The 14,831-nt window shown below is 35.6% G+C and overlaps 1 protein-coding gene across 2 annotated transcripts; it reads left to right on the forward strand.

The window, feature by feature from the left end:
- Positions 1-268: 268 nt before the first annotated feature.
- Positions 269-14,435, forward strand: HMGCR (3-hydroxy-3-methylglutaryl-CoA reductase). Of its 2 annotated transcripts, XM_010087554.1 has the most exons (19): positions 269-459; positions 859-970; positions 1,484-1,571; positions 1,673-1,757; positions 2,833-2,938; positions 4,301-4,407; positions 4,853-4,969; positions 5,468-5,619; positions 6,485-6,729; positions 6,868-7,037; positions 7,484-7,678; positions 8,271-8,429; positions 8,534-8,691; positions 9,764-9,869; positions 10,831-11,001; positions 13,041-13,181; positions 13,285-13,443; positions 13,747-13,901; positions 14,048-14,435. In XM_010087554.1, the coding sequence occupies exons 1-19, from the start codon at positions 295-297 to the stop codon at positions 14,100-14,102; spliced, it is 2,646 nt and encodes an 881-aa protein (XP_010085856.1). In that variant the 5' UTR covers positions 269-294; the 3' UTR covers positions 14,103-14,435. The 2 variants fall into 2 exon arrangements, with proteins under 2 accessions (XP_010085856.1, XP_010085857.1); XM_010087555.1 differs by lacking the exon at positions 8,271-8,429 and having other exon boundaries at positions 14,048-14,189.
- Positions 14,436-14,831: the final 396 nt, after the last annotated feature.

Here is a 14,831-nt window from a genome sequence, read left to right on the forward strand (position 1 = left end):
GTGGAGACTTTTTAGTAAGACATTGAACAAACAAGGAAGATGTGTATTAAAAAAGATTGAGAAGGCAGGAGCAGATCATCTTATATATCAGAAGATTAGAAGGAAACGTGTTTTACGTGGAAGGTTGAAAGGTGAAGATTAGTTTCCTTACTCATCTGTTACTTAACTGGTTTTGGGTATTTTTAGAGAAATTTATAGAGCTCCATCTTGTACTGAAGCCCTGAACCTCGTACTTACTTATATGAAATACTCTTTTGTTGCAGGTTCGCTAAGTATAGAAAAACAGTCTTGAAAATGTTGTCCAGACTCTTTAGAATGCATGGGCTTTTTGTAGCCTCTCATCCATGGGAAGTCATTGTGGGAACAGTGACTCTCACCATCTGTATGATGTCCATGAAGATGTTCACTGGGAATGATAAGATCTGTGGCTGGAACTATGAGTGCCCCAAACTTGAAGAAGTAAGGATTTAAATTAATGTGTTTACTGGTAATCAGTAAATCCAGAGTTTTCTGTAGAATAGGATCAGGTCGTGATGTATTAGGAGGAAAGCAGCTATGCAGAAACTCCTTTATTGCCTTATTTTCTGATTGTCGATATTAAAGCTGTATGCAAGCAGTGATGAATTACAGAAGGTTTTCATTAAATCTAACTTTCAGTTGCACAGTATCTAGTGAATAAGAATTTTATATTAATATCATTTGCAATATTCTAATTTTTAAGCCAGACTAGCAGACGTACTTATTTCATTCTGAAACTTTATTTTTAGTGCAGCTTCACAATGGACTTTTCTATTACTGAAACCTAACAAGTTACTACTTAATGGAAAAGCTAACTAAATAATTTTGTATTTCAAACAGGATGTTCTCAGCAGTGACATCATCATACTGACAATCACGCGCTGTATAGCAATCCTTTATATATATTTCCAGTTTCAGAACCTAAGGCAGCTTGGGTCAAAATACATTTTAGGTACTGTATCTGATTTTTGTATTTTTTCTATGCATTTTAATTGATTTTTTAAAATATAAATTGGTAATAAATATTAGTTTTAGTACTTATGTAGAGAACAGGGTTATCTTAATTATTTTCTGCATAGATCAAAGTGCAATTTTTTTTTAAGAGGTTGCGTAGGATTATATAGACACTGGCAGTTTAATTCATAAAATAATGGCTTATTGTGTGAAACACTTAAAAATATAGAGCTGTTTAAGCTAGTTTTCATTTTTTCTGAGAATGAATGAGAGGATTTATGGTTTTTACTTCTTAGAGTCTTACTTTGAATGCAGTACAAATTTTAGATATCTATAAAAATAGGATGTACTTCAGTTTGTATCTCAACTGCCATTAATGCACTCTGAGAGAGGAGAATTGTTATTTGTTTGCTTCAGGGTTGATCTAAAGGTATAGTTTTTCTTTTTCCTTTTTTTTTCCCTTCTCAATATATATAAAACAAAAATTTCAAATTTTTTTTTTTTTTTAAAGGTATTGCTGGTCTCTTTACAATCTTCTCAAGTTTTGTTTTTAGTACAGTGGTAATTCACTTCTTGGATAAAGAACTGACAGGTTTAAAGTAAGTAATGAGTTGTTATACTGGCTTTCTTGCTTGATTTTTTTTTTTTTTTCCCCCTGTACAATAAACCTTGACTTTTAATGTATACCTCTTTCTTTCAGTGAAGCTTTACCATTCTTCCTGCTTCTGATTGATCTGTCAAGAGCAAGTGCATTAGCCAAATTTGCGCTCAGTTCCAACTCACAGGTCAGGGGGTTTGGTTTCTTTTTGTTGGTTGATTTTTTGGCTTTGGGTTTGTTTGGTGTTTTGTTTGGTGGTGGGTTTTTTTCCAATGGAGCTTTTGAATTTAATGTTTAATGTTAAAGATGAACATTCTCCCATAGCAAGGGTGTTCTAGTTCAGATGATCTTTAAGGTCCTTTCCAAGCTTAACCATTCTATGAATAATCCAGATGGAGAGATATTCAGGTGAATACCCTATTGGTGATAAATAAAAAGGAAATTAGTGAAATTAATTTATACCTACAAAATACTGTACATGGTAATTGCACAATTGTACTAATTGTGACAAAAATATTGTGTATTTTAATAGATTGCATATTAGAGTATATTGCACATTCTCTCTATATATACAATTGTGGTGGGTTACCACTGTTATTACAGTGTGTTGTATATTATTTTATAATAATTGTGAGTTCAGAATTTTTTATTCATTTTGAAGAAAGTGTTTCACAAATCGGTTTTATCCCCTTCTCCCTAAAACCACCACCAGCAAATAAAACAGCAGCAGGCCCTCTAGAGTGTGCTGTGCCTGGCTTCTGGAGGAAATCCCTTTTCCCCCAGGGGGAAAGTTTTAGTGTCTTTCATGTCCTCTTTTTTTTGTCAGCTGAGTCTAGAGAATTAAATAATAAAATAAAAAAACAATGAAAGGCTACAGATAGGGGGTTGCAAGAACTTTTGAATGCCATGACGTAAGCGGCTTCTGTTTTGTGTCTTAATGTGTAGAAGTCTTGTTCTTCTGAATGTACTTTAATTAAAGACTGCCCATCAGTGTTGCAGGAGCTTAGAATACCGATGACCCAAAGCTAGAGAAATTAATCAAAATTAAATAATCTTGTAAATAAAGACTGTCAAAGTATAATAACTTATGGGAAATAAAGCAAAGAATGTGTTAAAGAATGTATTCTCTTATAATAGTTAATTTTCAGTGTAGGTTTACAAGGCCTTATCACCATAATAATACTTAATTTATTGATAATTTTATGTATACTCCCTTAATTTGATTTTTGTCTTTATGTTAATACGGAAATTTTTATTTTCAGGATGAAGTAAGAGAAAATATTTCACGTGGAATGGCAATTTTAGGGCCTACGTTTACACTGGATGCACTTGTGGAGTGTCTTGTGATCGGTGTTGGTACTATGTCAGGTGAGTGATAAAGTCTAGGGGTCTTTGCAGTTAAAAAAGACTATTTCAAAGACATTGGGATATTGAGAATTTGAAATAATAGGTGTTGCCAGTGAGAGTGGAGTGACTATTTATTTAGCTATTTATTTACCCTCCTAATTAGCCTATATTGCTAGTTTCCTGAAGATACGAATAATATGTACACGTTGAAGAGAAGTTTGAAATGCAGATAACAGCTTTGCTGGAGCATTGTGCAGTAGAAATGGATTTCCGTGCAGCTGCTTTTATAAAATTAAGACCTTCTGCCATTCCCATAATTCCTGTTAACACCTTAAGGGAGCTGCTAAAATTTTCTATTCGGCATTCTTAAAAATGAGTTACACTTTCAGTACGTGCACACCTATTTCATAGTCTTGCAGAAAATTAGTATTTGTAAAATTTTCTCCAGGTGAAGAAGGTTATTATAGTTCGATTTAAAATAACCTATCTTTTACTTTTTTTTTTTCCCCACTCCACCTTTTGGTCTTCATCAATTCTGTGTGCAGTAGCACTTGCCTTTCCGTAAAAAGAAAACAAGCAAATACAATAAGCAAAGGATTTTCATATGTAAATAACTAGTTTCTTTGTAAAATAAATTGAAGTTCCATAGTTGGGACTAAAGTGGGTTTTTGCATGTTTTGTTTTTGTCTGTTGGTTTTTATGTGTGGGGGTTTTTTAAACTATCTTGCTTACCTTAAAGGCATCTTTCAAAGCACTTGCTTTTCAAATTGTTTTGGACCTTTTTAGGGTTTTGTGTATGAATAAGTGGTTTTCCTGTTTACATCTAGGCAGAAAACGCTCACTTTGGTGTGGCATATAGTTGACTTTTTAAATTACTATTATTATTATTATCTATACTGTTAATTCTTTCATCTTTACTCAGACCGTTCTGTAATGCATGTGCAACATGCCTAATTGACTTTTTCAGTATAGCAGGCTTGTGAAAGAGTAGGTGGGTTATATACTGTTCATTACTGCCTAAACACTTAATTGTCCATCTTTCAAAAGGGATCTCAAGATATAATTGTTCTTTGCTTAGGTGAGGAGTTTAAAGCTTTCAGTGTGAAGCTTTAAAATCTTGGTGAACTGTAATTATTTGTATTTATTTAGAATTTCACTTTAAAAGGTTTCCGTAAATACCATACCATAAATATATATTGTGCTTAGAATAAGCTAATACACAATGACTACGGCTTAACATGCTTGTTTTTCATTAATTGAAACAGTTCCTTCTGTAATCTGCAGTGTCATTTTAATTCCTTCTTTCTTCTGCAGCATTTCTTCAGGTATATAGAAAGCCTATTTGCATATTCAAATGTAAAAGATTTCTTTTTTTTTTTGTAGGTGTACGACAGCTTGAAATTATGTGCTGCTTTGGCTGTATGTCTGTTCTTGCCAACTACTTTGTCTTCATGACCTTCTTTCCAGCGTGTGTGTCCTTGGTATTAGAGGTAAGACCAAATTCAAGACAACATCAAGCTTAGCATTCAGACCCGGTGCTTCTTGTAGGGTATATGTTTCTTCACGGAGTTATATGCCAACACGTTTGTCTTCCTTTCAAAGTGAACAGAGGGAGTGTGCAAAAAAGAGTTATGGTGCTTCAGCTAGTAACAGTAACCTGCTAATGCCACTGTGAATGAGTCACACTCACTCGTATGAGTTCTGATCTAAAGTAGAGTAAACAAATTATATTGTAAAATTATTGCAGATTAATGGCTGTCCAGGCTTTTTAACTATTTGAGGTCTAATGTGGGCTAAATAGCCTAATAGACTGTAGGCTAACTTTTGGTGGTAATTTCTCAATGATCAAATAAAAATAAAAAGTTGAACCTCACTTGTTAGTTCTTCTCATATTTACTAAATAGGACTTACTTTTAAATTTTGTTACTCTTGCAGCTTTCAAGAGAGAGTCGTGAAGGGCGCCCTATATGGCAGCTTAGCCATTTTGCTCGTGTTCTGGAAGAAGAAGAAAATAAACCAAATCCTGTAACACAGAGGGTCAAAATGATTATGGTTTGTGGCTCTTTTTCACCTGTGATTATGCAATCAGTAAGGTGTCCTGGTGCAACAAATAAAGCTTTTTGTTTTCTATAGACTTGTATTCTGCATCCCTGTAGTCTAGTTTAACGTGGTAACTTTTAATAGCATCTCCTCTATGTACACCTGAAGTCTTCCTGCATATGCCATTTCTGTGCCAAACTCTGGGCTTTTTTGTGTGTACTAATTCCCTCCCTGTAACCCCTACAGTATCCTCAGGTTCCTTTGCTTACTCCTTGAGCAACAGGAAGGATGTGGTGGAACAGGTTCAAAGCTATGAGTATTATGATAGGCCAAAGAGGGTGTTGAGGAGAGGTGTGGAAAATCAGCCTTTAGCTTTAGACTTTTGAGGTGCAGGAAGTAAAAAGAACATCCCCAAAACCAAACAAACAAAAAAAGAAAATGTTTAATCTTAGTAGGTAAGTTACCATTGAAAAATTAATATTTGTTGTGTGTTTTGTGTTTTTAATACAGTCACTGGGTTTGGTTCTTGTTCATGCCCACAGTCGTTGGATAGCAGAACCAGCTGCTCAAAACAGTACTGTAGAAAATGCAGTGGGATTGGATGAGAATGCACCAAAGAGAATTGAACCTAATGTTTCATTGTGGCAGTTCTACCTTTCTCGGTAGGTGACTTCACAGAAGAGAGGTGTGTTTCCTTGATTAGGGTGTATTCTCCAGTGCTGCCAATCTATGGTCCTAGGGTACACCACTTGTAAACTTGCAGATCTGATGAGTGTAGGATTTCTTGGAACCAGAGGTGACATTTTATAAGAAATATTTCAACATTATGCCAATTGTCCAGTGTCCTTGAAGTAATCAAGAACATGATCAGGAGCCAGCTGTCCTGTATGCATCAAAACGCTACTTTTTCCCTAGAGCACTGACACCTTTCAGAGCACACTGTAAAATAAATTTTCTGACTGCACTACAGTATTTATGCAGAGCTTTGGACCATTCACACACAAGCACAAAAGCCATGTCACTGTTGCTTTTCCTTGAGCTCAGCTAAAGTTAGCAGCACTTGTGGTTCCATATTACTTCTGAAAATTCAGAACCATGTGTTTTAGGGTTTTTCCCCCCCTCTTAGCTGTTCAGCTTGCATCATAGTAGTCATTATTGGTAGAGGATGATAATTGAAACTTTCTGCTTTATTGTTGGAAGATAGGTGTTAAATCAATTTAATGTAGCTCTTAGATAGTGAAATTTTTACCCTCATTTCTCTTACTGGGACTGCTTTTTAGCTAAGATTTAGTAAATATTTAATGACATCTAAAAATTCTTATGTTGTTAATAATACAAAGAATTATTTCCTTACCCTAACCTAGCATACTTGAACGTCCTGGTAGAAAATGTATTTTGAATGGAATTTCTGTAACTATAAATTATTATGAAATTATTACCCCTTCTAAAGCAAAGGGATGTCAGAATGCTGTTGTAAACAACAAGTTGTATATACCATATATTTACTTTTCGATTTGTCTGTTTTAGAATGGCCAGTATGGATATTGAACAAGTAATCACTCTTGGATTAGCCCTTCTCCTTGCTGTCAAATACATTTTCTTTGAGCAAGCAGAGACTGAATCCACACTCTCACTGAAGAATCCCATAACTTCTCCAGTGATTGTCCAGAAAAAGGTCCCTGAGAATTGTTGCAGGAAGCAATCTGGGCTTCTGAAAAACAATCAGAAATGCAACACAGTAGAAGAAGCTTTAGTTCTCAAAGATGGAAATGGTAATTCTTGCATTTTAAAGTCTGAACCTGTTCCTGAATCTCTGGAACCAATTGTGAAATCTGTATTACCGTGTTGTATTTGGAATCAAAACTTAAGAATTTTGCAAACCAAAGTTCATTTTAATTGTCTTTATGCAGCCAAAGTCATAAAACCTGTGTTAGTGGAGTCATCAACTAAGGCTACGTTTGTAGTTGGCAGTTGCAACCCTGTGGAAACTTCATTTGTTAATGGAAAAGAGGAAGAAATTGAATTACCTAAAGAACCACGTTCTGTTGAGGAATGTGTTCGTATACTTGGAAATGCAGAGGTATGGAAAAATAACTTGGGGGGTTTTTTAACCTCTACTGCAGCGTCTGATTTAAGAATTCTTACAGTCCTATTGATTGTAATGTCATTCTTCAGAAAACGACATGGCTTTAATAACATGGGTGGGGGGTTACAATGAAAACAAAACCGTTTCATAAGTCACTTCTGCAGTCAGTCAGGATAGGGGGCTGGGAGGGAAACACCTTCATCATTCATGACATATCAAGTCATTGAAGATTCATCATGTAAATGTAAAAGCAGGTATCTGAGTAAAAAGTTCTTGATTGTATCCTGGCTTACTACAAAACCTGACATTGGCAGTTAGTTCCTTTAGATGTACTTTGATAATGTCAAAGTAAAGTTATTACCCTTTTTCATTTGGAAATATTTAAAAGTATTTTCACCAAGAGAATCTCTACTTTCTCTCCTCACCCTTTACATTTGCAGAAAGGAGCAAAATTCCTTACTGATGCTGAGGTTATCAGCTTAGTTAATGCTAAGCACATTCCCGCATACAAACTGGAAACCCTGATGGAAACTCAAGAGCGAGGTGTGTCCATTCGCAGACAGATGTTATCCAAGAAACTCCCTGAACCTTCATCTTTGCAATATCTTCCTTATAGGAATTATAATTACTCTTTGGTAAGTAAAAGGCAGGCAAGCAAAACTCACTATAAAACCACTTTTCAAATACGTGAAATATGTGCTCAAAGTGATGTATATGAATTAACAATAAGCTTGGTCAAAACTAATGTAGAAGGAAAAAAAGGCAAACATAAGACACTACCTTTTATTGCTCTTGATGTTTTTAAACCTAGGGAGGTGGGTAAGTTTCATAGCTTACCCAAAAAATATTTCCTACTAAAGTATGCAGCTGTTTGATCTCGGAAATCTGTAACTTTATTAATATTGACCCTGAGTTCAGCTGGATGATGCTATTACCTTGAGCTCAAGTTAAAATAGAAGTTTATTTAAACATTTAACAGAAGGGTTTTTTAAATAGTATTTAAGACTTAATAAGATTCAATATGTTTGCCAAATACTAGACTTGAACAGTATTAGCTGTTGATAGCTGTAGCTGTTAACTTTTTGAGGTGGAATTGCCTGGTTTATGGATAGGGTGGTGGGGTTTTTGCTAAGTTACCTTGTTGTAGTGACAGGCATAGTATGTAATATGCTGTACTATATTTTTGTAGTGTAACCTTAATGATACCTCTTGTATTATTTTTGTAAGGTTATGGGAGCTTGCTGTGAAAATGTGATTGGATATATGCCTATTCCTGTAGGCGTAGCAGGACCACTATTTTTGGATAACAAAGAGTTTCAGGTGCCAATGGCAACAACAGAAGGATGTCTTGTAGCAAGCACAAACAGAGGATGTAGAGCAATATGTGTAAGTATTGTGTAAGACTAGCTTGAAAAACTTTACATGATGTATTATAAAACATATTCACTTTTAGTACTATTACTTTGTTTCCCTTCTGCTTTGATTTTCAGCTTGGTGGAGGAGCAAGTAGCCGCATTCTGGCAGATGGTATGACTCGAGGACCTGTTGTAAGGCTGCCTACTGCTTGCCAGGCTGCAGAAGTGAAAGTTTGGCTTGAAAGCCCTGAAGGCTTTAAAATAATGAAGGAAGCTTTTGACAGCACAAGTAGGTTAGTACAATAGCTATTCCAGCCTTATTTCCTGACATAAGACTTCTAGGGATGGTAGAAACCTCCTGATTGTGGGGTTTTTTGCATACTGCAATACAGGAAGTCACAAATTCATTTTGGCTATCCCATGTAGTGTGAATCTAAGACATCAAAAGTCACTCTGGCTGTGTACCAAGGCTAGTAATAAAGATTTTCCGGTGATAAGTGGTAAACAACGGTATCTTGGCAAAAAAGAGATTCACATTGCATAATACTTAATATGTTATTTATTTTGTCTTAAGTATTTAAAAATAAAAGCTTATTTGGATTTTTAGTAGCTACTATACAAAAAGTAATTCAAAATTTGGAATCTAGCCTTTCAGATGGTATTACTTACTGATGTTAATAATTAATCTGTGAGGTTCCAGAGAGTACAGGATAAACTAATGCTAGAACTGAAATGCTCAAAAATGTAAAACAGTATTAAGGATAAGTCTATTTCAAGCCCTAGAGTTATTCTAAGCTTTACGATTACCTGCTTTCTTTAGGAAGATTCTGAGAGAGACTTCCTTATCAGTTTTGTTTCTTACCAATCTTACAAGTGTCAGCCAAGGACAAAATGTCTTTTTCAGACAGAATCAGCTCATGCTGCTGTTCAAATGTGGCATTTCCTAGCTTTTGTTTGACTTGTGGACCTTGCAGTGTTGTTGAAGATAGCATGATTTATGCCTTGCTGTAAAACTGACATAAGAATTTCCAAAGGCCTCATTTTTACTTTATACCTGGTAGTTAGATGTTTTAAGGAATAGAAAATAATTAAATTGATGTTAACACTTCAGGATATTTTATTTCATGAAGTCCAGGGATAGAAAATGTAAAAAGGCAGTGAACACTTTTACAGTGAAAATTTTAGAAGTATTTAATTGAGAGGACTACATGCATGGTGGCTGAAGGTTTTTTTCATGGGCCAAGGGAGGAGGAACACAGTGTAGTTAACAGCGCTATCTGCAATGATTTGCTGTCATTTTGCCACTTAAACCTAATTTAATCTTTTCCCTTGAGAATTGTAAGTAATAGATAAATTTTCTTACAGGTTTGCCCGCCTACAAAAACTTCTCATCAGTTTGGCTGGTCGTAACCTCTATATCCGTTTTCAGTCTGGAACTGGGGATGCAATGGGCATGAATATGATTTCAAAAGTAAGGACTAGTCCCCTTAAGTTTTTCTAATAAATGTGCATTTCTTTTAAAAATAAATTATAGCCTGTCAATGTGTGAGGACCTGGCATGTGAAGACAGAAAGATAGCTGTTTGCAGTGCTATAAAATAATAGAAGTGTTTGACCTTGTGAAGTGTAAACAAGACTAGGATGAGAATGATGAAGAAAAAATGTAATTTTTGTATTTTTTCTTTATATTATTTAAATAAAGTGTTCTTAGTAATGTGGAAGTTAAGCTGGTTGCTCTGTTGCTTTGGGCCAGACATTTTATCCAGCAGTAATTAATCTGGTACTCTCTTTATCACTTCCTTGTAAGTAAAGGATTAGCAATCTTGTGAATGGCAGCAGAGGGGTGTTCCCTAGTTTTGTTTGTTTGTTTTTGTTTTTATGCAAACGTGAAAGAATCTGAGACACGACCCATAGACTGGGAGGATGCCTTGTGCTGTTTGAGATTAATACTGATTGCTTATTCTATATAAAATTTAAGTGTATCAGAACCATTCCTTAAATGGGTCTGTCATAGACAGGTACTAAATACAGCTGACCTTTTGTCTGATTTCCTAGTGTAGAGAAACTCTTTCCACTACATCCAAAATTAATTTATTTCATGCCTATAGTGTTTGACTTGGTTCATGTTGTATCTTCAGTATGGTAAGCATATGCCCATTCACCTAAAACAGATCCAGAGAGTCTACATGTACTGGGAAGAACCATTTTTTCCCCATATAACTCCCAAAATGGTTAGAAAAAAAGGCAGTGGTTTTTTGGGTTTTGGGGTTTTTTCCCCTGTTTCGGGTTCCTTCCTGAAATAATGTTATTTTCTTCAGCTGTTACTGATGATCTGATTATACTTAATCTAATTTTGCTGTTCCACTGTACTTGAGTAGCTTGTTTAGTTACTGTAATGATGTACAAGCTTTTTGTCTGTTGCTCCTCTAACAGGGTACTGAAAAAGCACTGGCAAGGTTGAGTGAAGAGTTTCCTGATCTCCAGGTTATAGCTATTAGTGGTAACTATTGTACAGACAAAAAACCTGCTGCTATAAACTGGATAGAAGGAAGAGGGAAGTCTGTTGTCTGCGAAGCAGTTATTCCAGCCAAGGTTGTTAGAGAAGTAAGTGTCTGCTTTCTTTCACTTGTTTATAAAAATGCATACATTTTACAAAGCTGATGCCTAACTGTAAGTTGTTTTCCAGGTAAGAATAATTCCTACATGTATTTTCAGGTACTGCGGTAGGATAAGCCATTTTTCTTGAGACAGTAGACATTTTTTTTTCCTTTCATTGTCTCTTCTCACATAATATGCATGTATTTAATGATGCATATCTAGTTGAAGGCATTAAGATTTTCACTTTTTACTTTTGAAAAATTATGCCACAGTTTGACAGATTTTTATACATCAGGTATCTGTCATTAAACCCAGTCATTTTGATAATTTCACTCATTTGTTGTCTCTCACACAAATGTGGCATTCTCTTCATGGTTTATATGCCTCCTACTGCAATGAAAACATGATCAGGAGCTTCACTTAATTCTGAAGCTGCCTTAGCGTCTTGCATGATGAAGGGTAACCTCTATAACCAGTGCCAGTCCTAGCCCCTGGCAAACTTGTCCTACATCATAAGAGCTATCTTAGATTCTCTTCCACCTGAGCTCTGAAGACCGTCTGTGTGTGTCAGACCAAATCCACTGCCTGTTACCTGGTCACCAGCACTGGCCATGAGAGACAATATCCAGGGAGTAGTTTATTACACCACACTCAGCATAGTCTTAACATCAATTTTTCAAGATTATCTGAATTGGTGCTTGTGGATTTGATGGAGTTTGGTTTTTTTTTATTTCCTCACAGTAATTTGTCCAGTCCCTTTTGTGAAACTATGAAAACTTTTAGCACTAGTATTTCAGGCAGAATTCCACAGCCCAGCTACACCTTGTGTTGAGAACTACGTCCTCCTTGTTGATTCCATTTGATGATGCCTTAGTTTTGTAGTGGAAGAGATACTTAAGAGTTTTTTCTTCATTCTACTGCTCAAGATTTTATAGCTCTAACACAGCCCTTCCACCTTCCCAGCTATTCTCAATTTCAGCCTGACAAGTACTAGTTTCTGTATGAGAAATGAGTAGAAAGACTATTCTCGCATGTCTTTGAACATCTTTATCTCTAGATCTTTTTCAGTTCTAAAATTCTGGGTACAGAGTTGGACACAGTATTCAAAGTGAGTGTGCAGGCTTGATTTATACATTGACATAATTTAAGTCTTGTGGGTTTGCCTCCTAGTAGTTTCCTAATTTTCAAATTGTTTGCATTTTTACAGCTGATTCAGTGTCAATATCCATAATAACCCCAAGATTTAATTCCAGAGTAGCAAAGGGGTGCCAATTGTTTGTTAATGGGCAAGGAGAGCTTTTAGGTAAATTAGGGATGTTTTTCCCCAACCACGTACATCACTACATTTGCTTACATTGAACTCTGATACACGAAGTTCAAAATTTTTGTCAGTGTTGTGCAGATCTCTGTCATCAGTTACTATTCCTGCTACACTGGAATATCTTAAATTATGTTCACAGCACTGTCTTTTTTGTTCTCTTTGATAATTTTGATACTAAAATCACTGTAGATCTCTTATCTGAAGGTTTCAAAATACAGTCAGTATAGCATAAGTGTGCCACTTAATTTGATATTACTGTGCACAATGTTTATTTACCGATGTAGCATGGTGGTTTGTGTTTGAAATCTTCAGTTTAGGTCTGTATTCTTACACAGAGCAAAATTGGGGAGGGTTTGGTGTCTGGAGCAACTTGGGAGGAATGTTGGTATCATGTCAAGGTGAATTAATGGAATATTTCTGACAAGTTGACTTTGTTTCATTCAGAAGATAGATGAGAACTTGAAACAGAGAAGGTAGCTGGTGAGCTTTTCTTAAAGGCCTGTGACAGTCTGAACCATTCACACTGATTTTTCCAGTGTTACTTGGACAATGCAGTCTGCTTTTGAAAGTGCTCCTTTTGAACAAAAAAAAGTAGGTATCTAGGGCAATGATTGAGTCAAATTCTGTATGGAAGCAAACAAGGGCTGAGGGCTTATTAATCATAAATAGAGTATTTCTACTCCTGCCTAAGAATCATATAGTAAAAGTGTATTACTTTGTCTAGGTATTGAAGACAACTACAGAAGATTTAGTAGAAGTCAATATAAACAAAAATTTGGTGGGTTCTGCAATGGCTGGTAGCATAGGTGGCTACAATGCACACGCAGCAAACATCGTGACAGCTATCTACATTGCCTGTGGTCAGGTAGGTTTGTTTTTCACCAGTTCAGGTTTTCTTTAGTTCAGTAATGCTTAACCACTTAGTTGAGTGTTTCGTTTTTGTTTTGTTTCTCCTTCCTGATCTGAAGGATGCTGCGCAGAATGTGGGCAGCTCTAATTGCATTACTTTGATGGAGCGAACTGGTTCCACCAACGAAGACCTGTACATCAGCTGCACAATGCCTTCTATAGAAATAGGAACTGTTGGTGGAGGTACCAACTTGCTCCCGCAGCAGGCCTGTTTGCAGGTACAAATGAGAAAGTTTAAAGCAACTAGCTTCCTAAATCAAAGCTCGCTTTCATATTGTGTATATTGTGTTTGAGTATTGTTGTGGGAATGGGGCCTCTTGAAACTTGGTAGATTTGATGTAAAAATTTTAGAATTATCTAATTGTTTTCATGTATATAGTTTCTAAAGCTTAAGATGTTTAATATTAAAGACACTTAGAGCTAGTTGATCAGATATAATTTGGAAAGACTTACTTTAATAGTAAATTCAGCATAAATTTACTTAGATATCATACCATAAGATTGCATATTATTCTCTTCAGATGTTAGGGGTTCAAGGTGCAAGCCAAGAAAACCCTGGTGAAAATGCCCGTCAGCTTGCTAAAATTGTTTGTGCTACGGTGATGGCAGGGGAATTATCGCTAATGGCAGCTCTTGCAGCTGGTCATCTAGTCAAAAGCCACATGATCCACAACAGGTAAGAAATGGAAAAATTAATGTCTTTATCTGGTATTTTGCTCTTCTTCCAAGTACACAAGATTAATTCATAATTAGATGAATAATTGCAACATATAATAGCAGTGGAACTTTTAAAATATCTAATGTAGTTATTGTTTCTATTAGGTCAAAAATAAATCTACAAGATCTTCAAGGAACCTGCACTAAGAAGGCAGCTTGAATACGTGGAAATTAAGAATTGTTCTAGCAACTGACCAGGTGCACAGGGGGAAAAAAAAATTGTGAAGTTTAGAATGAAAATCACCTTCAACTCAGTGATGTCTGTATAAGATAAACTGAGAGATCAATGGACTTATGAGACTAGTTACACCTTTGACCTCCTTCAGTGGTTAGAGATGACTACATGAAAGAAGTCCTGTCAGACATCTTCAACATTAATTTGGAATTGTTACTCCTACAGATCATTTTCTAAAGGGTCAGTCTTATGTTTTTGCAGGTTGCAATTATTTTGACTAGTAAGCTTCTGGTAACTACCAAGCTGAAAAGTGATGTGATGTAATGTACTTTGTATATTAAAAAAAAAAAGAAAGTTGGTCTAAACTTGGCTTGAATGCACTGGCCCTTGCTATCCTTATTTGCTGTGATGGCAAGCCTAATCACTTTCCTTGAACTCTCAGTTTTAATTTTGTTCACATGTAAAACTTAGGTCTTAGGCTATAAGATACTTTGATTAGATCGTATTAGTTTTAGAGAAACCTCTGTCTGTACATAGTTCTTAATTTGCTGCTGCTTTAGCTAAGCAGCATTCAATGTTTTAACTCCACAATTTTAGTTATTTCTCTACAGAAGACTTGTAATCTATGACATTCTGAACTGTTAAATATAATCTGTACTGAAGTAGGGAAAAACAGTGTCTTCAACTGTTTTGTTGTCGTCTTCAGGTAGAAAA

The sequence above is a fragment of the Pterocles gutturalis genome, unplaced genomic scaffold, assembly GCF_000699245.1.
Source record: "Pterocles gutturalis isolate BGI_N339 unplaced genomic scaffold, ASM69924v1 scaffold17321, whole genome shotgun sequence".
Taxonomy (NCBI): domain Eukaryota; kingdom Metazoa; phylum Chordata; class Aves; order Pterocliformes; family Pteroclidae; genus Pterocles; species Pterocles gutturalis.